This window comes from Grus americana, chromosome 5 (assembly GCF_028858705.1).
Source record: "Grus americana isolate bGruAme1 chromosome 5, bGruAme1.mat, whole genome shotgun sequence".
Lineage (NCBI taxonomy): Eukaryota > Metazoa > Chordata > Aves > Gruiformes > Gruidae > Grus > Grus americana.
In genome coordinates this window covers 9,517,311-9,544,681 of record NC_072856.1, presented here as the reverse complement: position 1 = coordinate 9,544,681, position 27,371 = coordinate 9,517,311, and the positions used below count along the sequence as shown (strand labels likewise).

Genomic DNA, 27,371 nt, shown 5'->3' with positions numbered 1-27,371 from the left:
CAAGACTGGGGGCTACGTTTCTCAAGAGGAAATAGGGAGTCATAAAACTCATCACACAGGTTGGAAAACCTCAATCTCGCATGCGCTATTCTGCACGTCCGCTTGTTTTTCCTCCCTTTCCTCACAAACCAAGGGGAGCTGAATGCCATTAAGCCGCCTTCTGCAGTACTCCTTACAGCTCCGTTGTACATACTCTCTTTTCAGGCTCTCAAAGCTGCAAGTTAGGCCTATGCTTTTTTTTCACCTGAGTGAAAAGCTGATTGATCAAGCGGACCAACAGACATCGGAGCTCTTGAACCAGGTGCAAAAGATGCCTGATCGTGATGCTGGGCCTGATCTGCCCCACTGGACTCAGGTATTCGCACTTTGCTGCCAATATCTGATGTAGACCTGTGCATTAAGAAAGGAAAAAATAGAAAACTTTTGTCATTCTGACTGACAAATGAGATTCATAGCCACATACATGCCTATCAGCTACAGTATGACAAGCCAGCTAGGAACGTGCTATCTGATTTTGCTCTGGCATGACAGCAGTTTGGAGAACAACTAGAGAACAATAAGCCTGGAGAAGTCTGAGAACAACTTCTTCAGCCTGGTCACTACTTTGTCAAAGCATGTTATTTCCATTGCATAAAGCCTTTGCTTGCTGCTTCAAACAAATGCCTGTGACATGCAACTTGAAACCAGAGCTTTACCATAGTTCATCAACACAAGACTGTAGACAGTAACATATTACTACATAATATATAATATGGTATCACATACTAAGAGGCTATTATGGTACTTAACGTTAACTGCACTTGGGAAGTACTAACATCTTTTGAAATGGCATGTCCCAGTTGCTTCAGAGCTAAAATGTAATGAACGAACAAGAATATGTCAGCAGACAGAGTCTGTATCCTGAATATTTGGAGGCAGCTACGATATCATTAGCAGCCACTCAGAAAAGTTTCCTTTGGCCTTGGAGCTCCGCAGCAACTCTCAGCAGGCCTGCGGTGCCTCGAATTGCAGCTGGCACCAGGCAGTACCTAACAGCACAGCACTGAAGGCTAAATGAGTTCATCCACCACAGAAGTGTAAAAATTCCTTGAAATGTATTTTATAGAGTACCTTATTGTGAGGAAGAGGCAAAGCGTATGCCCTGAGCTAAGGCAGTCAGGCTTTTGCACGTATTTGGCTTCAGAAACGCCAGTATGAGATACCTGAAAGCTAGGCAGAAATCCCCGGACCCGGGGTACTGAGAAACATCTTACAATTCATCCGTATCCTGTTGCAAGTCTTTACAATAGAGAAAAGCAGGGAGAATGACAGGGCAAGTTATCTACTGCACATCTGCAATACAATACGACATTATGCGAGTTGAAGCAAAGCACGTTTTAAAAGAAATCGGAGCCCGGATTTCCTAATTTTATTGAAGTCGATCAGCTAATAGAAGAGCAAATTCATTGTTATTCCTTTCCTCTTCGTGTTAAAATGAAATAAAACCAACATGTTTCTAATTTCATGAACGTGTCTTTATAAGTGCCTTGTAAGCGGCTCTTCAGGGTTTGCCCCAGTTCTTATTACAACAGTGGGTTTTTTAGAGATCAAATCTACAATAAAACAACAGATAAATACCTCCTGAGAGAGGCAACAGCCACAGGACCTGTTCTGGGAGGGACAGGAGGAGGAGGAGAACCCATTACCATCTCAGGAAGCTGAGAAAATCTGTAAGCCTGTAAAGGAGAAAAATAAATATTTTCTGAAACACCAATAGATCTCAGTCAGATTAAACAGCAAAAAAAAGTCAGAAGTTAAATACCTGCTTCACGTGCCAGCCAACAGGAAGTTAACTTTTTGCGGCATCAACAGTAATCGCCTTTTATTTGAGAATTTACAGTGCTTGGGTGATTTTAGGATGTGGAAGAAAACATGAACCGATGAGTTCAGAGCTAAGATGAAGTCTAATTAGAATAAAATGTATTAAACGCTGTCTCTGACATTTGTAACCTTGCTGACAAAGCAGATCTGTTATGATTGTGTGAGACTCAACAGCTGCTTTGGACCCACAGGAAAAAGATCTCAGTATTTTCACTTCCTCCAGAAAGAATTTTAAAGATTCAGAAAGCATCCTCAGAGCAGCATCTAGTGAAGTGAAGCTGCCTGTAAGCAACACATATTTCCATCTCTCCCTTTCAGCCTTGAAGAGATGAAAACAAAATTCTTCACTAAAACCCCAAGCTCTGTAACTTTCTAAAGCAATAATGAAGGTCTCAAACAGTTCTGAAAAAGCAGAGGAATTCAGAGGAACACAGAACCAACCCACTAAGTCACAAAATTAAACATTTTGCCCATAGTAATTCTGGATTTCATCACTAATACAAGTGAAGGACGAGTAATCGTGTCCACGAAACCCATGGCACCCAACAAATGACACGTAGGACAACATTTTTCTTCTAAATTCTTTGTACTGCTATAGATTAGAGGTCATAATTTTGCTAAATATACTTAAAGACACAGAGATGATATCTCTCTCTAGCATTTCATTGACACTTTTCTTCAACACATTCTGGTTTTGGTTTTTTTAATGATGCTTTCATTAATGCTACTTCAGAGCAACGCACAGGATTAAAGATAAGATCAGAGCAACAGCAAATAGCAAATTATGGGGAGGCTGTCCTGTATCAAGACATAGGCATTTTGACAAAAAGTCCCTCAATGGTGGGACTTTGGCCCTCTAAACAAGAGGTATCTGGTTTACCCAGAGAAGTTCCTTCCACAAACAGCAGAGAAAGCTAAAAACACCTTACCATGGGATGAGTCACTCTCTATCTCCTGCCTGTAGAAAGAGCCTACAGGATTTACACGATTAGCTCAGACTTAACACCTACATCTAGGTTTGATTTTGGCAATATAAATCCCACACTAAATATCAAAACCCACTATCTTTCAGTAATCATCTTTAAAAATTACACATTTAGACAGTGTTCCAATACCTTCTTTCTCAAACAACTGCAAAGCTGGGTTAACACAGAGGAAAGGTAACTTACCAAACACTGACTTTTGATGTCAGTGTCTCTAAGGAAAAAGCAATACAGACCGAGCATCTTTCTCCCGCCTCTCGCTGCCACCCCTTTTAAAGCAGGGTAGAGTCCCTCAAAGGCATGTCTATGAAAATCATTTTTCCTTTCATGCCACCTACAAAGTCTCCTAATATTTACTTTCACCATGCTACAATGATATTTAAAGTACTCCTATATTTAGGTGGGGAAAAAAAAATCTGAAAAGGCAATGGTACGTTTCCTAGCCAGGAGTTGGAAATACTGATTATTTTAATGAAAGAACTGTATAGAAAAAACAATTGCTATTCGCATCAAAGAAAACCTCAGTTAGATTTCCTCTAATAGCACTGGACTTGAAATGGTCCGCAATGCCTCTTCTGCATCTGAAAAGCTGGCAGTGCTCTCTCAGGCTGAACTGAATCCTTCCTTCTGGCTCCACAAGCCTTTCATCCCACATCTTGCTCTCAGCATGCATTTGTACCACGTATGAAGTTCTTCCCCCCCCCCGCCATTTTAAAGGAACAGCACATGAGCTTATGTTTCAGAGTGGTCGGTGGCTCCAGATACTGTTTCAGTATAACAGGGTAGACACAGACTCAGAGATAGATTTGGGATTTATCTTGTGTGTTAGTGGATGTGCTTTAGAAGATGGACATCAAAGGAGGCATTTTAAGGGATCACAAAGAACAGTTCACAAGCATGCTGTTACTTCCACTGAAGATTTTGGGGGAAAAAAGTAAAATAGAAAATCAAAGCATTTATTTTGCTGCTTACATAGGAGATGAACACTTGTGAGTGAGTGGCAATATTTTGCTAATGGTTGGCCAGAGGGAATCATATTAAAGTGAAAGATCCTGTTACGACATCTGCTACACCATGCCGAGGAACACTCCGTCCTGGTGGACAGCAGCCAGTCCTCTTTGTGCTGAGCTTCCACAGACACCAAAACTGTTACAAGAGGAACTCCAATAAAATTTCTAGAATTTCTCCAATGGGTCAGGGCATTACTATTTTCCTACATGCAACACGTAAATAGAAAAAATGTTTGGAGGCTAAATTAAATCAAAGTTTTACTAAAGAGGCTGGTCTGTTATAGATTTAGATGAGCCCCTAGGGTTCTAGGTTCACTGTCATGACTGTAGAAATAGTCACTTCACTGAAATTCATACACTTGATTTGTAAATCCCATCAGGAAAAAAAAAAAAGCTGATTTCACAAAAAAATTGCTTATTCTCCAAAATGAGTTTATCTTTAAAAAAAAAAGTTGCATCACTTCTGTTCACCAAAAAAGAAAGAAACCACTAAAAAGCAAAAAACTTAAAAAGAGAAAGATTCTGCAATGATTCCAAACTCTATTTTGTTGAAAAATGAGGACTTGTATAATACAAAGGCTATCACAATCATGGGCAAAAGTAATCAAATTTGAGATTCAGGACAGACTGCACTGGTACCAGGCTGCAGACCCCACGCCACCCTTTCAGGAAGAAATGCCAGCGAAGGAGTCTGTTGCGGCTAAAACACTGACAATTTAAAAAGAAAACCAGTGAAGAATTTTAAGAAGTAGTAAGTGCAGTTTAGCAGAGAAATGTCAGCCTTTGGACCCAGGAGACATACAACACAACCCTCTTGAAGTCCAGCCACCAGCAGATACCTGCACCAGTGTCTTCTACAACTCACAAAAGTATAAGGTAACGCCTGTCAGGATGCAGAAAAGAAAAGTTAAATCAGCAACAACTAAAGTCTAAAGGAGAAACTTTGCAGTTAGCTTTAAGGCTACATTTCCCTGCTTGCGGTATTAAAATATTTTTACCACCTCCAACTTACAGATGTATTTGTCTTGGGTTAAATTACTCAATATTACTTTCTAATTACAGCAATATCCATCTCCTGACATCTCACCATAGGAATTAAAAGGGCAGTGTCTTTGCTCACTCATTGAATTAACTAATTTGATTATTAAATTGCAATCCACAAATAATGCAAACTTATGGATTTCTGCTGGATTTGGTTTTGCTTTGCTAGCTGTCCTGTTTTAAATTTAGTTTAGTAACTGTTATTGCAAGTGGCTGAATTTTGGTAAAATACTGTCAAATAAAGAGAAGCTCCGAGGACTTGGATACGTTACCAGCCACCTAGCCTGTACATCTGTCCATCAGTGCCTGCTGTACGGTGCTAGGTCTCACCTTGGGACCCAGAGTTCTGTTACTCTCACTCCTCTTTCCAGAGCTCTATGGAGGAGAGATGGGAACTGGTCCAGCCTTGTAATCAAAAGGGTTTTTTTTCCCTGGCCATAGATCTCTGCTTGATTCAGCTGTGCTAATTTCCAAAGCAGTAACGTGGTACAACGCTGGCAGTCAGGCTTGTTATACACTCAACTCTAACTCCATCCTCCAGTCCTCATACACCAGCTGGGTGACAAGGACACAGCCAAGCATTGCTGATCCAGTTTTTGGAGGCTCCAGAACACCACTAAGAGTTTGCATTTTACTAGCTTTTCTCTGCCAGGAGAAGGCACAAGCTCCAGATGAAGGAATCCTGTTATCACAGGTCACCCATGAGGAGTTTGACAGACAGGCATTCCCTCACAAGAGCTACAGAGAACCTAGGTATTAATGCTAGCATATAAAAAACCCACAGAAGGCCTCAAAAGGAAAAAAGAAAAAAGGAAAAGAAGATGCATACACGCTATGGAGAGATACACAACTGTGTGATGGTGGGACTAGCCAAGAAGTTGACTGCAAAAAAAAAAAAATCAAAGATCCATAACTTGCACAGGGCCTGAGGAAACATAGACTTGAAGAGTGGTTCTGGTTCCCTTAAAGCATATGGCACAAAGGCAAACACTGAGATGGAGATTTGCGTGCAGATTTTTGTTGTTTTGCCTCAATCTGTTCACCATTTCTGCTTTATAAAGCTAGAGAACGTCTGGTCACTTCCCACACATCTCAGCTAGATATTTTCAATTCTAATCCTCCATTCCCATTTGAGAACAAACCTGTAAATGGTTTAGTTAAAGTACAGCTTGTGTTCATGAAACTAATATGCAGAAAACTATGAATTAGCAGCCCTTAGCTGAAGTCCAGCAGTCTGTGCCTATCCTAATCTGTGGTGATCAGTTATCTTCAGGGAACTTTTTAATACTATCTTCAAAACACCAGAAAAATAAGCAAATGCTTAAAGGTCCTAAACATGCAGATGATTGAGAAGAGTAATGAGTCTTAGAAAGAAAATAGCGAAGCAGTCACCAAAAAAGTATGGTTATTACATTTTTTTTAAAAAATCTGTCGCCATATAATATTTTTAATTTCATTTTAGAAAGACTTTATGAAGCGTCAAAGTAATTTGACTACCCATTAGCTGTCTCTTAAGCTTGTAATCGAATTCTAGCCATAAAATATGATTATATGCTGTATGAAGTTCATCGGACTAATTTCAAAGTGCCAGAAATAACCTTTAGCATGATTCAAATAGCACCAGCATGAACCTTTGCAGGCAGTGCCATTGGCTTTCAAATATGTTCAGACTAGCTGAAAAGCAGCATCCCTTAATGTATTATTTTCTTATTTATTGTCATGGAAGGAAGCCATAGTAATAGTTATTTTGAACTGAGGACATTTTTCTGCATTATTCTCTTACTGTAGCCAGAGTAAGGAACTCCATTTGAAAAGCATTCTTTAAAAAAAAAAAATTCATTTCTGACCAAAAAAAAAAAAAAAGCAAGCCTTAAAATAAACAACTTTTCACACTCATATTGATAGATGGGCTATTTCTCATCTGAAAGCAATCATCTCTTATTTAGATTTGTGCCGACATACGAGAAGGAAAATATTTTGTTGAGTTTCACAATACTACATGTGGGAATTCAGGGGTGGTTTAACATGCTAATGGTATGCACAGCGCTACTGCGACTGCTGTCTACATACCTACAAAATTCCATTCACAATTTCCATCCATGGATTTCAGGTTTTAATTTACTTATTACTTTTTTCAGGTAAGGACATATTAGTCGTGATTTAAGGCTAGAAAATGAGGGATAAAGAGTGATTTACATAAGGTCAGCCAAGAAACCTGTGGAATTAAACCATCTCTAGAGTCCCAAGTCAATAGCTATAACTGCAAGATTGTCAATCACAGCCCACATTTCAGGTCACTGAACTCTTGGTTCCCTCTCTTGCGATGATGCCCTTCAGTGATGGACCTCATGCAGAAGTGCTGAATGTTTCATACCCAGCTGCCTACACAACTGTTCTACAACACCAGATTGCTTCCTAATGTGCATTCAGTGAATAGGAGGAAACATGCAAACAAGTTCTTGATCTCCTGAACAGCCAGGAGCTTAGTGCAGCCCATTCTTTCAAGCGCAAATTAGACAAGACCACCTTGCTGCTAAAATAGATACTATGAGTCTTCATGCAAGAGATGGGTATGGGTAAGCATACATATATACACCCCACAGCTGTACATTTGGTGTTAAGCATGTAAATGGGGCTCCATCTTTAAAAAAATGTGTCTCAGAGTAGAAATATCTTTATGATATTACTAAAGAGAAGTTTCACTTACTGGTCTTGGTAAACTGTACTGATACATTTCTGGTCTGTATGTGGGTACCCACTGTACCCCCCCTCTAGGTCGGGTCATGGTACCAGGAGCACTGGTCACAACCTCCGAGTAGGGCAAGTGCGGTGCTGAGCTGTACGCCTCCTGCCTGCTCTGTCCTCCGTGGCCTGCAGAGGCCAGGCTGAAAGCCTCTTCCAAGAGCATATGCATCTGCTGTCGAACCTCATCAATGGAGGGCTGAGAACTTAAAGTTGAGGTCTCCGAGTGGCCTTTGGCCTGACGGGACCTGGTGTAACTCCGAGGCTCATTGACACGGTCAACATTTGTTTCTTCTATAATTTCAGGCTCAGTCTGTTGGATGGAATAAAAGCACATATACGTAAAAAGCTTTACAAGACAGTATTTGTGCTGCTTCACACAAAACATTCTCAAACACAGATGTAACGTATACAAAGTCAGGAATTGTGACAATATAGACACATGACAACTATTGAAAAGGAGTGAGATGATGCAGGCGAGTATAATAGCCAGGGACTCGGAAGACCTGTTTACATACTCTATTGTTTGCTGCAAAAACTATCAGGGACACTGTAGCAGATTAAATTATCAATGGTTCACTTAAAAACAATTAGAATTAATGTTTAAATTCTTTTCTTAGTTGTTACTATCAATGGGAGTACAACTGTGCCAGGAGGAGTATGGCTTCTTAAATAGTACCATCACTATGAAGGACCCCTTACAAGGGACCGTTTGTTACGGCTACAGGGACTGAAATTCTTTTGTCCATTCTCACACGTTAAGATTTCAGAAGAATTAAAGTTTAGGAGTTTTCCTGAACTGTCTAACCCAGTGAGGACCACTAACAATGACACCACAAACTAGGTACCGTCCCTTGCAAAAAATATCCTGACCCAGCTCAGTCAGCTTACCTAGCCACCAAACAGTAGTTACACAGAAATTTATCCAAAACTAACATGGGAACAGTGAATGAAGCACATACTCTAATGAGCAGATAGTACTCGTGCAGCTTAACTTAAAGGGTTACTCCTAGGGTAACTCCTTCTGTGCAGATAAGTACAAACAGAAATCACTCCCCTGATTTTTTTTTTTTGCCTGTAACTCCAAGACAGAAAAAAACATCATATAAAAACTTGACAGTGAGATACCTAACTTCTTCTATCTTCTGTAAGATTAGTTTTACAGGCTACGGTTTCAAAAAATACATGTTAAATAGGCAGTCTGAAAAAGCAACCAATTTCTTATTCTTTAAATATCAGTAAAATAAATTCAGGATGTTAGGATAACTGGAATGAAGAATAGGATATGTACCTCCTTTTATATATAGCATATGGTTAGAATTGTATTAGCATTTAAAATAGCCACAAATAAAAGAATACAACAGGATGTTATTAAAAATTCCAGCACTGCCCTGATAATTTACTTGAGTGCTCTGTAGTTCCTGCTGTGGCGTATTTTTTCAACGTAATAATAGTGCAATAGCTTTCTATATATCTGAGTAGAGAAACAACTGTGCCCCCAACCTGTTGCAAGCTATGTATGGTCATATATTTTATAGGACAATCGTAGTACATATTTCTTTATCTGCAGAGTCAAATACCAAACTGACTTTCTTCTTCTGTTGTCAGCCACTCAGAGAAGACTTACATGGTTAGCCTAAAAACTGGCAATAAATTTAAATAAAAGATCTTAATTTGTTTTCTCTCTTAGCTGTTATACCTAAAGCTTTCTTTTGTATTTAACAATACAGCAATAAAAAAAGTAAAGTGAAGACCATATTTAATCCTTTGAATATTAGAAATTAACCATAATTTATACATTTATATGGTATATTATCCAAATTCAAAACCACAAACCCAACTTTAGGCTTCCTAAGTGGTACACACATCAGACTGGGGGAGGAACAATGTAATGACACAAAGTTATCTTAAACTGAAAAACTTTGTAGGAAATCTTCGACTAAATAGTTTCCCTTCATTTTCTTCCTGCATTTTTATTCCACTGTTATCTGTGCTGTTACAGGGTAGGACAAATAAAAATCAGCTAAATTTTAAAAGCCTGACTATAAAATGCAATGGCAGTTTGTATGTGTAAGTGCAACCAAAGAGCCTCTGAAATCATACTGTCCCAACTGGGTGATTAATAACCATGGCTCTACGATTTCCTCATGACTGTAAAAATGTCAGTGGATGGAATCCCACAAGAGACCTATTAGTACCCAAATCTGAAATAAATCAGGTTCTCTACTACAACCCCCTTGGTGAAGCCATTAGACCTCTACAGAAAGTCTAAAATATCTCATATGAATAAAGGATGCATATTAGCAGTCAACATTAAGTCAGCTCTGATTTATCAATATAAAAGTTGAAGATTTATGAGGAGACTGGTGACCATTGCTTTTCCTCAAGTTTTAAAATTTATTTCAATTCATGCTATCACTTTCTGATGTACGTCATTCGCTTTCCTAACAATTGAAACAAGTAAGTATCATAAATAGATGCCATTATGCATTAATGTTACCGTTATACAAATCCGGATGTTGTTCATACACCATTACTGTATAACACAAGGAACTAGAATTACATGAAGAAAGAAAAAAAAAATCCTGTACTGAGAGACAGACCTTATACACTTCTGGCATAACTCTGCTTCTGCAACTATATCAGTAAAATTCTTCAAGTGAACATTAATCCATAAGCTTTTTGAGGAGTTGCATTAATTTAACTATATCAATAAAATCATATCAGTACATTCTTTTGGATATTGATCTCTTAGATATGTATAATATGGTCATTTTCTTCCTTTTACACCAAAACCAGCTTAAATATTTTCTGCCCTAGTATAAGCACATTAGCATTCTAGGGGTTCTAGACTCTCATTAAAGCATTTGCTATACTCACCATTGTCTGTGCTGGAAATAATAAACATGTGAATAGAGTCTCCTTAATCTACTTGCTAGGTGATGATACTAAAACCCTGTTGGGATTATGTAAAATTGGAAGATAGGTACTGTTCAATAATATCCATTTATAAAAGATGATATAAAGACAAGTAATAAACTCAGAACATCAAACAGTAGAATGTATGCTCCAAAATAATATAAAAAGCTACGTATTCTATATGGACAGGTATGTAACTACCAACCTCATATCCTGACCAGTTTTTAGCTCCAAGAAACAGAACCATGATTCAGAGAAATATTACAAAAAATATCATTATAGGGAATGAAATATTTTTGGAAAACCATAATTGAAATATTAGAAAGGGGAATCATACTTAAAAAAAACCCCAGTAGCATGGAATGGGGGATTTCTGAGTTCTTACTTTCCTCTCCTATTTAAAGGACATGGCAAAATCAGGCAGATCATAAACTCTCAGGATTTGGTTGTGCATATCAGTCTAGTAGTCTTTAAGGAGTTTTCTTCAAGAAACTTAGGATCTTTTCTGAAAGAATCTTAGTCTCTTTTCTTAAAAAAAAAAAAAAAAACAAACCAAAAAAAACCCACAACAACAACACAAAAACCCCCCCCAAAAAACCCTACGCAAAGCATTTATCATGGTTGGGAAGATAAACCTCTGCAAACAACCTGGGCATACTGCTAACAGCTTAAAAAACAAAAACAACCCCACAAACAAACAAACAAAAACCCAAAAAACCCCCACCAAAAGGAACTGCTTAATCCATAAAAATATCTCATGACTTGAAGATAACATGGACTATTTACTTCATTAATTTGATCATTTGGAACTGCTTATGAAAGACAAATTTCACCATTCATCGGTGGGACTTGTTGCTAAATAATCTGGGAGGAAGAGGTTAGCAGAAGTCTGAGGAAGCTGGAACCTTTAGAATGACAAAGTGGACGTCAAAAAATGGTACAGGATGTTACTAGATAAAAAAGAAAGGACACAAGATCCAGCATACAAACCAGCCCTTTTTCAGAGCCCTTTTTCACCCATTTTCAGAGGTCAGATTTACAGAGGTGTTTAGTTGCACCACTGGTGAGATCCGTATGAATTCCATGCATAAATATAGATATAAGTGCCCACCCATGGGTATCCTGGGAGACCGAGCCTGTCAGACGCTCAGCACAGCTCTGAGGAACCTCAAAGAGGAGCGAGGGAAACCAGCCCACGCTGCAAGCTCAGGCTTGGGAACTAAATTTCAATATCCTGGCCCATTTTCCCCTGGCATTTTTCTGCTTTCAGTCAGGAAATACATTCAATGTTAGAAGAGGTGCACCACAGTGAATCTGCAGTGCATCGGGCAAAAGGAATTTTATGTAACTTATCAGTAAAAAAAGACTGTGCCATGGATGGCTCGCCCAACTATAACCTTAAAAAAAAAAAAAAAGGCTAAAGTAAACTTGTGTGTGATGTGCACAGATCTCAGAGGTTATTACTACTGTTAGGACATTTCAGAATCTGCATAAGCTCATTCATCTACTTTCAAGGTTTTTAATAAATTTTCTTTAAAATATATTTTATATATAGTATACACAATATATTAAAATATATTTTAAAAATCTTCTGCTAACTGCTTATGGCATACTAATTTTGAACTACTAGCAGAAGGCCATGCCTGCTCCCAGAATGTTTTCAACATTCATTTCAGGAAGATATCACCTATGAAAAACTACCTTTTATTAGCATATTAAAAAAACCTCTTACTTTCCTGAAGCATATTTTTCAGGATACTGAGGGAAGGCTGGCTTGGCAATGTTTTTATTATCTAAGAAAGCTCCAATAATAAAGGAAACATTTAAGTGGGGTAAAAAAAAAAAAAAACCACCACAAAAAAACCAAGCCCCCAAAAATATACCCTTTTCAAAGTGTAAAATCTATTTTAACAGGTTATATCATTCTTTTTCCAGGCTACAGCGATGTATTCTAATGCCTCAGAAAGCGGTGAACCAGTCATGGTTCACATGACTCATGCAATCTGATGGGAAGTGTCCAAATGCAGGAAATAGTTTAAGAAATCTGACACCTACAACATGCCCTGAAGAATTCTGAAAAAGATTTAAACTGCCCTGAACACATCCCCTGACCTTGGTACATTCCTTCACCTTGCTAAAATCTCATCCCTGGCAGCTGAGTCGCCTGTTAAGCCCCACATAAAATGCTCGTAGTCTACAGAGTTTAGAGGATGAACAACCACCAGATGAACTTCCAGATTTTCCAGAAGTGTTTAGACCTTTCCCAGGGACTGATCTTCAGGGTTGGCTGAGCCACAGCATTTTGTGCATGCAACAAAGGATTGAAAAATTCTACATTACCCCAGCGCGGGGACTATTTTTATCCTCATTCTGGGTGCACAGTGTCAACTTGCACCCAGCGTATGTTCAGACTGCACAAAACAACTAATCTGCCTTGTGTTGGCTGCAAGAGTTCCTTGGACCATAAACTAGTACCTCCTCTGGCTGGTTTTGATTTTTACCTATTCAAAACTCTCCCAGTTCTGAGGTAGTAAGAGGAGGACAAGAGCGTGGCCAATACCTGTTCCTAGGGGATTTCCACAAAACACTGACATCTGGACTTAAGTGAAGAAGTTGGTTGTCCATTCTTCTGGATCAAGAGAGCAGCATCAGGGGTACAGAACAAACAGAGGATTTTAATTGCAATGAAAAAAAGCTCAATATCATGTAAGTGGTCGCATACTTGGAAGACCTATCTAAATTCAAAAATCAATACTTTGGTGAATAAGGAGTTTCAGGGCGAATGTTCTGTTTGCATTTCAGACTGTAAAATGATGTACAGCTAAAAAGTACGTGAAAGAGTCTCTGCTGTGAGTACCCTGAGTTTTTTTCAGGATGCTGAGTGCACATCACACACTGTAACATTAAATACACAGTGGCACTCTGGCTTGTAGCTTATCAATAGTTTCCTGGGTTTAGGAGTTAATTAAGGCTTTGCTGAGCAAATTCAGTGCATATATCTGATGAACTTACATCATATCCGCTGTTACGGATTCCACGTCTAGGTCTTTCTCGAGTCACTAGAAGATCCATCTCCGTTTCTCCCGGGCTAGGACTGTTCAAAGACTGCCTGCTTCTGTATACCGAGTTCTTCATTGGTTGCCTAGAAAACATGCAACAACAGTCAAATCAAAACAAAACAAAACAAAATTACAAGCAGCAGTTTTCAATACTTACCTTTACTCTAAAATGATGAGGTTCATAAAAATGTCACTTTATTATAGGATATTCTATGTATACGGAAGTGCTAGAAATCAGTAACGTTATTAAGAGATCACTAATTTTGTTTACTGTAAAAGAAAATAAAGCTACGTAAAAGACATGGACATTGTATGTGGGAGCTTATCAGATGAAAGATATCCCAAGATGATATCAAAACCATTTTAACCTCAGCTGATATGATTCAAATTAATAAAAAATAAATAGATGCTATTATCAAAAAAATAATAGGACCTCCCACACACTCAGATGGGGAGCAGAGATTTTGGTTGCTAATCCTGAGGAACGAGAGAAAAGCAGAATAACGCTCCACTGAAACAAACACCCAGCAAAGTGAACAGGAAGGGAGACAGGAGTGGGAGGGAACTGCTTGCAAGATGTTGTTTTTCAATAGTCGGTTTGGTAACTTGGCCACAACTTTATCAGAGCACTGTACTCCCTGGGATTAAATCACTTCCAGCGTAACTCTGAGCAGCACTGGGGCAAAGGCATCCCTAGGCACTGAGCTTTCACCGCTGTGTGCTCAGCAGCAAAGGTGCTAGAAAGACAGCATATAACTCAATACACGAAATATCCTAACAAACACAACCCTTTCTTTCCTTGTTATTAGTTATACAAAAACAAATACAGCATTTCTCTGTAAGACACAGAATACATCTGTACCTAAACTCTTCAGGAGCGGTTGCCAAATCGTGATACAGGAACTTCATGCTTCATCAGGCTGCACCTTTTAAGAAGGCTACATCTAAACCAAAAAAATTTAGGAGATGCTGTTCTCAATGTGTCTGGCCATTAGGCTGTCTTGCGTATCCCAGATAAGCGATCTTCCCATTGGAGATCAGTAACCGATAATTACAATTATATATATTACACCGTTATTAAAGTCTGCTATGAAGTTGTCCTTGCCTAGTCAAGCTCTTTTTCCGCTTTGTGCAATTGTTCCATTCAAAATATTAACACCACAGATTTTGAAGTGAGTTGCTGCTTCAGTGTCTGCACTTAGGTCGGATGGACAACTATCCATACCTGTCAGAATACATCATCCCTTCCTCTGGCACGTGAAGCCAGTAGTTCCCAACTAACCCTCACAGATTGACTAGAAACGTACACTAATTCCTTGTTTTCCCCAAGGTTGTTCTGGGTAGCTAGACTACCCAAGTAGCGATGCTGTAGCAATGTTGTGTGTCCACAACGTTATTTTGCTCAGTTAATCCTGAGCAAGTAAAGCCACCCCTAGTGTGTCGCATTCATCCAAGTACATTTTTACATTTGATACGTTTAATGAGGACAAGCATTCCTTATGCTTCGATCAAATCTTAGCACAAGATGATTGCTGCTGTGGTAGGAGGTTCAACACAGCGGTGGGATGATTTTGAGGCTACAGCAAGGGAGGGTTACAAAGGCAATAAACATCAGTCAGAGCACAACAGCCTTTTGGCCATGATTGATAAATCTGTGGGAATCAGAGAAGAGTTGAAAGCAGAAATTTGAAAGGGGGCTATTGAAGGGAGAAGACTTGGGTGACTTTTCTGTCATTCTTCTATGCTTGCCAGGTAACTTGAGACAAAATGCAATCTTGTGCTAAGATTTGATTGAAGGACAAAAAATGCTTGTATTAAAGTTTAGTGAGCCTGTGGCTGTGAGCTCTATTTGAGTTAATAAGTGGGGTAAAAATAAGGTCTTCAGAGTTAAAATGTTTGGGGAATCCTGAACTGTTTACAAAGAGATCTACTACAATATTTGAGATAGTGAAAAGCCTAGGACCACTTCTTTAAGTGACATAAGATGAAACCACATTTAGTAGCCTCTGTTCCAGTCAGCAATTACAAAGACTTCATGGTTTAACCTCTCAAGAACCATCAATGAAATGAAAAGACAACACAGCCCAAATAAATTCACTGATAAGAAGAAATAATTCTTCAGATATTACAGATTTGGTTAACAGAACTTTTTTGCCTTGACAGATTAGAGCAGCAGAAACTGGTTTGCAGAAATCCAGACAGACATTTACATGATCAGATAGGATAAAAAGTAGGACAAAAAAAAAAAAAAAAAAAAAAAAAAATCACACTTCTGATTAAGCTAAATACTTAAGCACGTACTTAACTTTAAGGCAACTTTCAAAAACTTCTGTGTGACTTTTAATCGCAAATCTCCATGTGCATGTTTGAAATTCCCAAATGCACTGCCAAAGCAGAAGACAAGCAGAGGTTTTGGAATAAAGTTCCCCTATAAATATAATATTAAATAAATATATATTAAAGTGCCTTATCTTGTTTCTTCCAAGACTATACTGTCGGTATTACCAGAAAACACAGGGAACTAGGTTATGCTAAGGCTAATCAGAGCTGACAATCTTTATGTTCTTACATAAATGTCTCTAAAATTTGATACACGTTTTACAATAGGTCCATAAATACATAGTTGATGCACGTGTGATATATTTTCTAAGAGTTTCAAATATACAGCTCTCTAATACATGCGGATTCTTGACCTGATTACAAACTATTAAAGAAAAACCCAGAATAGTGCATCTCATCAGTAGGCTCTTAAAAATTGCCTTGAGATTGCCAATTAGCTCATTTAAGAAAGTTTTAATAATGAGAAAGGAGGTATGAACGCTAACAACTGGCATTCAAATGGGTTAGCAAGCGCCTTCTGGGAACACAACTGGAACATTTTAAAACATGAATTTTATGGTACAGAAGACTCAAAGGTACTAAGAGCACAAAGCTGTTTGTTCTTGAGCAAATCAAATTATTGAGTGGCAATATTTTGTGAATCACTTTTAAATGCAATTTAAAACAAATCCAAAATGTAAAGGTGATCTTGAATAATGTAATCTACTGCATCTTTATTTTCTGATATATTTTGGAAATAATGTGATTAAAGTTAGTGGAATATACACAAAATAAAAAAGAGTGGAATAGACCTTTTCCCTAGAAACTTTAAAATCTTTGACTTACTCCTAGGTGATATTATTTTAAATTTCAAAAATATCAATTTTTCAGTTTTTAATTGCTGTAAATATAATGATATGAACAATGACACAAAGCAGAAAAAGTTAGAAATCAAATCTTTTCAATTTTATGCTAACCTAGATTGCTTTAAAAGCAAGTTTATTTCATTACAGAAATATAAGTGTATTGACTCATTTATCAATAACCAAAATGCACATTACCTTGCATTATTATTCATGGTTTTCCTCCAGCAGTTTGCCATTTTAGCTATCATTTTTAGTTAGAAAAATGAAGACAATAATGCTGTCATGTGTTGCAGCATATCAAGTTCAGTTCCAGGTCTTAGTTTGGAAATTTTAGCATAGACTTTGGAATTGGTTTGCTTGAAAACATCTACAACATCTGTGAAGTTCTGCAAATGCTTTGTGTCTTTACAGAAAGTGCATCTGAAATGGTTCTTCTCTCTTCCTATGTGGCAATATAGACTATATATTTAACAAGTAAATCCAGCAGTCAGCCTTTTATGGTTCAGTTACGCAATGAAATTATTGCTCTACAGCAGTATACCTGCCTTCAAGCAGTTTATATCGTGCCAGTGATCACTATCTCAAATAGACTATGACAGGTTTACACAACACACTAGAAAACACATAGAAAAAAAAATGTATTCCGGGACCTTCCAGCACATTGGCACATGAACAAACATCAATATATTTAACAAAAAGCAGATGGTTAGCATTAAAGGTTCATGTCTAATATTTTAAACGTTCCCTACACAGCATGTGACTCATAATAAATATCCAAAGTAATGCCTCAGTCCTTCACTACATGCATAGCACACAGTCATATCAATGTTTCAACTGTTTCATTTATGTCTTCTGGACAGACTGTGCAGACAGAGCAGGACTCCTGTGTACTGAGGGTTCAGGATCTTACCTTCTCTGTGTATTTGGAGCAATTTATTCCTTCTTCACTGGAAAACTGTACAAGGAAATGATGCCCCAGACCCTCCAGCAAGGACATAACATGCCGTTAAGTCAGCATCTTTTTTCTTCATTGACCAGCGCAACTCTGGGAAACAGCCCATCAAGGGCAGTATCCTTCAGTCATTTAACTCTAGACCTATAGAAGTTACTCTCATCACAGTTTTTGCCCAGGTTCTGAGCTAACACTGCTTTTCTAATTCCCATTACAGTCTTTTTCATCTCTGTGCCCCAAGGGTAATTGCTGAAGTTGCACTGCGTGCAAAGACTGTGTCACCACCAACGCTTTGATTGCAGTCATGATTTATGCTCATAGGAAAAATTTGGTCTGAACTTTCCAGGAGATGGGATACACAACTGCACCTCCAGGCATCAGACCATTTCCAGAGGAACTGCACTTCAGTATCCCTTTTCCTCTCATGGATCAACTGCTGCTGGTCCTTGATTACAGTAAGAACCAGAGTCCTCATGGTGCGAGGTGCAATGGCAAACACACTCGCTTACAATCCTTCACACCTCCGCCACCTCAAAGGAAGAGGAATCTGCATACTGTACCACTCCTGGGGTAGGACTGGTGTGATCTTCTCTTTTCAATGTGTCACCTTGTGCTTCAGAGAGCACCAGCAAGGGAGCAGGTCCGCCCACCCACAGTAGGCTCAGGCAGAATCAGCATGTACACACCCCCCTCATTTCTAAAACAGGGAGAGGAATACTACTGGTGTGCCATCCTCAAGAGACAGTGAAGTGTTAATCAAACATTAGTACTGTTATACAATATGCCAGCTTCACATCACAGATGAGCAAATTCTGACTTTCTCTGTTAAAGGCACAGGAAGATCACCAATAATAGGTACACACACATCTTTATAGACACCAGCCCTGCAGCACGGGACTTACTGAAACACATGGACAACGTACTAGTTGGGTTATCTTATGCCTACCGCAATAGTTATATTCAGATAAAAATAATAACAAAATAATAACACCACTGAACTTTGGAAAAGAATGAATTCAGATGCTAACTTCCTGGCTTAAGTCCACTCCCAGTATTACCAAAAAAATTACTACCACTTTATCTACCTTACTTGGAAAATGACTCATAAGAACTTGCGACAGTCCCTTCCCTTGTTTGTCTTTCCATTTCTTTCTTTTTAACCACACTGCAGTTTTACCAGATAACATATTTTCATAAACAACCACGGGTGAAACAGCCCAGCTGACAATACATCAAACAATTGCTCATTAGGAACGGCCCCTTTGATTCCCTACAACCCCTGGACATCAACTTTCCTCCCAGATGAAGAACTGCATATAAAAAGTCTTACCTGTTCTTAGGCTCAGCAAACGGAGACAAGACATCTGCATCTGGATCCAAAATGTGGTCAAGTTCTTTCTGGTTTTTTTCATACATTCTTTTTCTCTCCGTCAGCCCCTTGTTGTTATCAACCTGCGGGAAGTCATAGTACCCCTTCCTCTTGGCTTTCAAACGCAGCTTGTTGCGGTAATGTTCTATATCAGACTTCTGCTTCAAAGCCTTGTTCACCTAAAAGGCAAAAAGACATTTAAAGGATGGTGCTGGGCTGGCTACTTCCAAACAGTATTGTTGGAGTGTGTTTGATGCGCTGCATGTGTCATTTTACAGAGCGCTTTTTGTACCACACTGTGCCATCTGTAAGCAGCAAGGAACTGCAAGTGAACAGAGTCGCTGCATTTTTATGGCTTGGCAGATGGTTAAATAATTTTAGCCTAAAATCTTTGTACCATCACAACAGTGACTCAGATACACCCACCGAAGAAAAACACCGATGATGTTAGCCAATTGTCGTGACCCGACGCCGTGCTTGCTTTTGGGCACCATGGGGAGAGCTCACCAATGAAAACTCTTCTAGGGTCCCGTACGTATAGAGACATCAGCCCTCACTACAGAAAACCTTAAATAAGCCATCATTTGTGTCTGGGGAAGAATTCCGGTGAAATATCATCATATGTTCCTCTTATTTATATGCTTCCCTACAAATCTGTTACGGGTCCCTGTCAGAGATGGGATCCTTAAATAGACGGGTGTTTGGTCTGACCTGCTAAAGGTCAAGTCCCATGGGTACTCCTAAGTATTGAGAAAATTTCCCTCCTGCTTCAAATTGTCATGGAAATGAGCAATTCACTTGGGCTTTGTGCTTCCAGAGTCAAATTCTACAGTCTTCTCACATATTTCAAGAAATGTACGTACAAGAGAGCACACAGCAGTGGGAATACCATGCTGTTGACTTACAGAAAATAGATGCTGAAATCTAAATAAGCCTTTCTCTGAGTTTGGAAATTATGTGGCACATCAGGCCTTAAAATACAAGTATGCAATGGAGCACGCCAGACTGCTGTAATCCAGGCCTACATGGGAAGCCTGACGACGCTCTTTTACTGTGTCTCTGGCAGCAGCCCTCCCTGTTGCTTTTAAACAGCATCAGGGAGATTCTAGCTGATCTTTAAATGACTGTTGCAGCGTGAGTTTGCAAACAAGACACCTCTCTGGCTTGTCCCCATCATGTTAAACAACTACATAAAAGCCTCAGTACTTTGTAAATGGACCAGTCTTGATTAAATCTACATAAAAACACTATCAATCATACAAGTGTTGGAGCCAAAGCATGGGTTTTGGCCATCAAACGCTTGCGCCATCCCACTTTGTTCCCAGGAAACAACTGCACCCTCTGTGCAGAGGCTGGAGCACAGACTGAGCAAAGCCAAGGCCCTGTTTCACCCCTTCTGGCTCTGAATGAGATGTATTGCTCAGTATAGAAAGATCAGCTTGGGACCCAGATGATCTATATACATTTCCATGTTCAGCCACAGAATTCATGTAGACAAAGATCTTATTCTGCTCTCTGCCTTCATTACTCATCCTGTTCAAACTAATAGAATAGGAGAGAAGGATATTGAGAAGGTAGGAATACAGACAATTGCCTCTTCCAAGGTCTCATGCATTCACAGGTGCATCACAAAACAGCAGATCTTAAATTCTCAGACCTCCAAGCCGCCAGTGCTAAAGGGGCTTTATACAGCATAAGGGTGAAAAGCTCCTACTAGTCCTCAACTCTAACAGGCTTAGGATTGTTCCACCCATAGATGTAGCCAAGGAAGCAGCTGGAGACATTATCAGACAGTCCTTACCTCTCCGTTAATGATGGCAGATTCCTGGCTCCTATCTGATGCAGCATGAACAGCAGGTAGTGCCACGGGTTTGATAGCTATCAGCTGTACCGATCCAGAAGAGGTGTCAAAGGGGTCGATGGCAGATTTGGCAATGTTATCAAAGAGAATGCCTCCTTCCTCTTCATCGCTTACAGGCACTAAAGCACATCAAACTTATTTAGCATAAAGACACGGATATTTTTACTGCATGCTCAAGGTGAAATTCAGTGAGCACGTGCTTTATATTAATGATGTGCTCAGTAGACTCGAGGAGCAGACGTGGGAGACCTTTACACTGGAAAAAAGTCCCATTAGATTATAGATAACATTATGTATTCAAACGATTATTGAGTACTCCCCCGAAGAAGGTTGATTTCCAATCTGCACTAATGAGATGGGGGGGGGGGGGGGGGGGGAAGGAGAAAGAATGACACAGAAAATTGTATGAAAATGACACTGAAAGTCAAAGTACATCTTTTCCTAGGTTTCACATGGAAAAGACATTATATGCATACACACCCGTCTCCACATGCCAAGGCATCAGTAGTTATACCTGCTCTAACCCAGGTATTTGTGTGTTTTATACAGCAAGAGCATGGACATTCTCAAAATTTGAAAAATAAACCTACTGATTTTAGCAAAAGTTATTAATGCTAAAAATGCCATCTGTTAAAATGAAAGCATTATGGTGCGTGTTAAAACATGCTTAAGAAACTGATGGCGTCAAGTTTATGGGGTTTTTTTGCTTTGCAAAGCAGTACCTCAGGTGGCTGTAAGGTTAAACCATTAAAATTTCTTAAGAGACAGGAGAAAGCTTCTGAAAATCTTTAAAACTAAATGACATGGTGAAGCATCTTTAGTTTTAGATTTCTATATAAATGAACAACTCTTTCACATACTATTGGCCCCTTTCTCCTCCAAATTTTGTTTGTAAAACCTGCACCACTGTCAGCTGTTGAATCTTAACCCTTTTATCCTCATTTTGGAATAAAAGAACGACTCTAAAGCATAAGCACAAATTCTACAAAGAGATTCTTGCAAACATTTTTGAATAATTATGCTATTAGAGAGAAGAATGTTTGCTCTATCTTCTAACTGACAGGAGCAGAGATCCTCTGCTAAAGAACAAAGTGGTCTGCTCTAAATTTATTTCCTCTGAAAATACACTCTGTTTTAATATTTAATCACTGCACAAATTACAATGGACTTGTATAAACTCAGCAGTTTAGACAGCCAGTGATTTTGGTAAGAAAATATTTGACAGTGGTAACATAAAATATGAACCCACTGAGTAAGCTTATTATCTTTTTGTCTGTACTCAGTGTGGACTGGAGTTGACACTACTTGAGCTATGAGAAATAGATGGGTTAAATCGCTCTGTCATTAAATATTGTCCCTCTGGCTCCACAGAACTGTCCAAATATGATAGGGGAGTCTTTAGTGGGTCTGAAATCCCCTCGTCCCTCCTGGGGTTGTTCAAACACTCTGAATTCGTACGCTCACCGGAGCGAGAGGATCACAAGCCTGGCTCACTGAAATTAGCCACCAGACTGGCACTGACGACCACGCTGCCAGGACACCACACCAGCAAAATCAGATGAAGGAAGAGATACTTGCCTGTTACCGACCGCAACTGAACAGGAGAGCATTTACATTACAATGAGTATAAAAGCGAAACATGGATGTTCTTTCCTCGGGGCGTTTTGAATCAGTTTGATTCTCACGTAAGTCACCAGATGCAGTTCTGGAAGACAGGTGGTGTCTGTAATTCACCGCTAAAACTTCCACACTACCCTAAACAACGTTCCTCCATTGTGAGACGACTATCTCCAAGAGAGAAGAAGTTTGTCTGAACTTGTTTTTCACCAACAAAGATGGTCTCTCATGATGATTACAGCTCAGGTAAACCTGGATAGTATCTCATCAGGGGTCCAAGTACTAAGAAGTTGTGAAATCGCTTCTCTTGGCTGCCTGTCCCAGCATTTGCCTGAATCAGGCATTCCTGAAAACCTGGCTAAGCATCAGCTCGCAAAACATGATTCTTTCCAAACATCCCGTGTACCCCACTTCAAGCAGAAAGCACCAAGAAGTGTAGCTGCGTTTCCACCCCAGTGTTTCAGAAGGACTGCACTTGCTGAGACCTCAGCAGTGATCTCCAGGCACCCACAGAGAGCATTACTAGCTACAGATGCATGGGTTGTCTCCTCAGACCTCATTTTGGGATCAGAAACCAAAAGTTCTGCTTAATTAAACAGACTTCCTCTGGTTCGAAGACTCATTAAATAAAAGAAAAATTAAGGGCAAAGAGAATCAGGAATCACGGTCGACAGGTACTTCCGATGTTCTATGATTCCATGTAGTGTGTTAACACCAAAAAGGACCCTCAGTATATTGGGCCTCTCATTTGTGAGCACATCTCCTGCATCTACTGCAGTGCTATTGGCATGGAAATAATAGCCAAATGGGACTAGAAATAAGAAGTTTATTCCACCTTAGCTTAGCATTTGTTCATTAATTGGCATTTATAATATATAAGTAGGTTTTTTCCATTGCCATTTTTTAACCGATAAGTGATAAAGAGTCTGTGATCTGCAGTTACTGGCATGCTGCTACAGTTTGTATTGGCAGTGAACCATAAGCAAGTACTGTGGGAATTTTAATATTTGTTCCTATCCGTCCCCTTCTGAGAGAACTTACAGCAAGTATTTATAATGCGATTGAACCACAGCAACCTCTAAACTTTAAAAAACAAACCAAAGGGAGCTCGGAGAAAAGCGGAAGCGTTTGTTTCTGCTGTGCGTCCCTGCCCCCGGCCAGCCCGCCCATCCAAACGCCTCAGCTGGGCAAGTGACTGACGGGCACAGGGAACTTCAGAAATCCACCCCATTGCTTATTGTGAGTGACTGTAAAGAACACACTTGCTTATTATAATTAGCATCACAGATTTAAAGCAATGCTTTTAATTTCTGTTTTTAAACAGATGCATACCAATGTTTTTATGATTTCATTGTTGTTCTACTCTTGCTTGCACTGTCTGCGTGCACACATAGCGAGACTTAGAAGTTCAGTGGCGGAAAAGGGCAAAAAAACAACTTAATCACCTACTTAACAGTAATTTCCCATCCCTGAAAGATCTTGTGCTAGAAATCTAATGCCTCATGATCCACTGAGATTGAATTACTCCTCCTAATCTTCCTGTGACTGAAGTACATGAAGACAGATCCAAAACAATCATTTATTCAGGTTAAGTGCCAATTGCAGTGAAGATCAGCGTGGCGCTGGGTTTTTGAAAACCAGGACCATCGCTGAAGCTTTATCTCCACATTGCTGCAGCTATTAGTATACAAGATTTGCTAGATTAAAGCTGCTTCAGGGGTGCTAGGCTCCGATTTGGGCACGGCTCTGCGCTATTCAGCTCTCCCCGTGGCAGGGGGGTTGGAACTACATGATCTTTGAGGTGCCTTCCAACCCAACCCATTCTATGACTCTATTTCCCAGCAGGTGGTGCTACCCACTCGTGCCACTGGTCCTCCAGCCCGTGGAGGAAAGGTGCTGTCAAACTGCAGCTCTGAAGGGTTAAGAAACAATTAGGTGGAATATTCTGGCTTTACCTAGTTATTAAATTTTTATATAAAATAAAAATTATACTTCTGTCAGCCTAAGATTCGATAGGAAGCCACGCAAGATTTCTTCTCTCCTCTCTCTTTCCCTCCACCTTGTCTTTCCTCCCTCTCTCCAAATATGTTGGACGAAAGAAAAGGACTGAAATATCTGTAAAGAGAGAGTAAGGAAATCTAAATTACCTGCAGATCGGTAACCTTACAGCAAAATACTTGAAACAAAGATACGTGCTGTCCTGTTCAGAAGCAACCATTTGGCCGATTTTGGAAGTCCTCAGAAAAAGAATGACATCAATGGAGAAAAACATGTAAAACCAACACCTGGGAAACTCACAAGCAGGTAAACATACTCTGCCTTTTCTTAGGTCATTCAAGGAAACATTAAAAATTTTCAAAGATTTATGAAGGGAATGTAAATATTATAACCACACCTATAGTGTGAAATGAATTCTCTGAGTAATGGAAGGGCATAAAATAATAGGAAAGCAAATAGATTATATTAAATGAAAATCGTAAGTTTCACAAAGAGCAAATTATGCCACAGATCTAAAAGACAAGAGCTCTTAGCAATAACAAACATATGCTTCTGAAGGAGTTGGAAGCCTATAAGTAAGATACAAGTTTCCTAACATCAGTATCTGAACCTATTCAGGACTGAAATACCTCTCTATAAGATACCGCAGTGCAACAGGAAACAAACTGGTGTACACATACACACGCTTTCCAAAATAACACCCATCTGTGAGACAGTGCGATTCTAAGCCTTTCATGCACAGCACAGATATGATATTTTCAGAGAAGCAGACAGCTTGCAGACTAATGGAAGCAGCTCATGATTCCTCCTGGATATTATTTTCTCAGATGCAGAGTCTGCTAAATGCCAGGGCACATGTCTGAGGTGTTGCAGTCCGGGGTTTGCCTGGGATTCTGAAATAGGAGTTACCTGAGCAGGTCATTTCAGATCTCTAAACTGATATTTGCAGGCTTTTTATGAAACTGTATACATGGGATGTCTGCTTTTCTAATAGCTGCTTGCTTCATTCACTTTCTATGAACATTTCCTGTCCTTATAAGCAGAAGCAAAGGTATTTTTCCCTGTAGATCCATCTTCTCCTTCAATCACATCTGCCTCATCTATTTATCAAAGTCTTTCAAAAAAAGACCATGAATTTCCTAATGTTTGTACACAATCCATCAGACCCTTTTCTTGGCTGGTACTGCTGTAATACCATCCTAGGCATGTTTAATAATTAAAAAAAATATTTAACTGGCAAGGATGATAACTATACAAAGAAGATAGGAAAGGCATAGAATTTATAGCAGGAGCTGCTTCTTTAAGAAATTAGTGCTCTATAAGCTTTATAAGCTTCGCAGAAATTTGCGGGTTTTCTGTTTGCACAATAGAACCATGCATTTGTCTTCTTCAATGCTGACATATTAGTGAAAGATCACAACCATCCAGACTGTCAGTGGATCTGATGGCATGAACATCTAACACACTCTTTGCACTGTTGCTTGGATGAGAACCGCTGTCAGACTCAATTAGCTGCAGAGTAAAGCTCATCCGGATGGGCAGGCAGACGTGAATTAAGAAATACTTGATTGCTCAACCACCTGCAGATCCCAGTTCCTTCAGAGGTCTGCTGCAACAGGCACCTTAGCAACATACGATGAGGTATTTTCTTGCCATGAGAAAAGCAATCAAAAAGATTGGCTGAAAAAAAGGTGAGCTGGGTTAGCTATGCTCACCTAAAAGAGGCCAAGCAAAGTATTTTCCACTTATTCTGTGCAAGTTCTACCACGCCTGTGAATAGAGCACCTGGGTGGCCCCAGTCACGCAGTGTGGACGGCTCAGAGGTGCTGTTTGTCCTCCCAACTCTCTCTCTGGGGAAGGAGGCGGTGGGGCAGTGGCACCTTTTGCTTTTGTAGCAGTGTGAAGAGGCTCAGAAATGTGGCTCAGAGTTCACAGAAGAGCTTACAACACTTGGCTGCCTCTTGCAAACCAAAACCAAGTGGAGAAAGCAGCGGGAAATGGTATTGGCTATGTCTGAAGAAACAAAGGGTTCACTGTCACCAGCAGGATGCTAGCAGGGTCACAATGCTCTCTATATTTAAAACAAATATAAAAAAAGGACAGTGGAAGAAATGGAAACAGTATGGGGAAATAGTAGGCTATGTCACACAAGGTGAAATCTTTGGAGGAAAAAAAAAAAAAAGAGCCAAGGGGTAAAGCTTCTGGGAGGCTCAAGGAGAACGGTAACCAGTGTCAATATGAGGGATTTCAGCTGAACAAGTGGATTTCCCCACCACCCCCCCCCCGCTATGGTTAAATGTCAGGAAATTACTCCAGAAAAGCCTAGGAGTTTACTGTGAGGTGGTGAAGAGTGAAAGATCCCCACTAACACTCTTTCTGGTCAAAAGAAGCTAATGCTTCAGGATGAGGAATGAATGATGAAAAGAATAGACTCCTCTCTCTACACCATAAATTCTTCCTAGGCTGATTTCTCAGCCTTTCAGAGACACAGGCATCATGAAAAGGAATTCTCTCACTTCAAATCTGTGCATATGCTCTAAAGCTGCTGTCTGGGCTTCTTCCATACCGGAAAGAGAAAGGCGAGTACCTCCAGAGCAGAGAGATCTGTCCCAATTAGCTATGACCTTCTGGAGTCACTAGAGAGCCTACCTGCTTAGGTTAGATTAGGAAGCCAACTTTAAAGGACCAAAGTTTGGCCAGAAGCAGCCCTTTCCACCTTAACTTCTATTTCACCCCACCCAGCACAGAAAAGGCAGATGAAGGGTGCTGGGTGTT

The 27,371-nt window shown here is 39.6% G+C and overlaps 1 protein-coding gene across 5 annotated transcripts in view; it reads right to left on the bottom strand.

The window, feature by feature from the left end:
- KIAA1549L (KIAA1549 like) overlaps nt 1-27,371 on the bottom strand; it is a 135,377-nt gene that overhangs the window by 11,373 nt on the left and 96,633 nt on the right. For 4 of the 5 annotated variants that reach the window (XM_054828431.1, XM_054828433.1, XM_054828435.1 and 1 more), the window contains exons 14-19: nt 20,922-21,100; nt 19,082-19,299; nt 13,568-13,697; nt 7,602-7,949; nt 1,618-1,715; nt 245-390 (exon numbers count right to left, since the gene is read on the bottom strand). In XM_054828431.1, coding sequence (XP_054684406.1) covers nt 245-390; nt 1,618-1,715; nt 7,602-7,949; nt 13,568-13,697; nt 19,082-19,299; nt 20,922-21,100 — 1,119 coding nt within the window. The remainder of the gene's footprint in view (nt 1-244; nt 391-1,617; nt 1,716-7,601; nt 7,950-13,567; nt 13,698-19,081; nt 19,300-20,921; nt 21,101-27,371) is intronic. The other variant, XM_054828434.1, reaches the window with a different exon arrangement.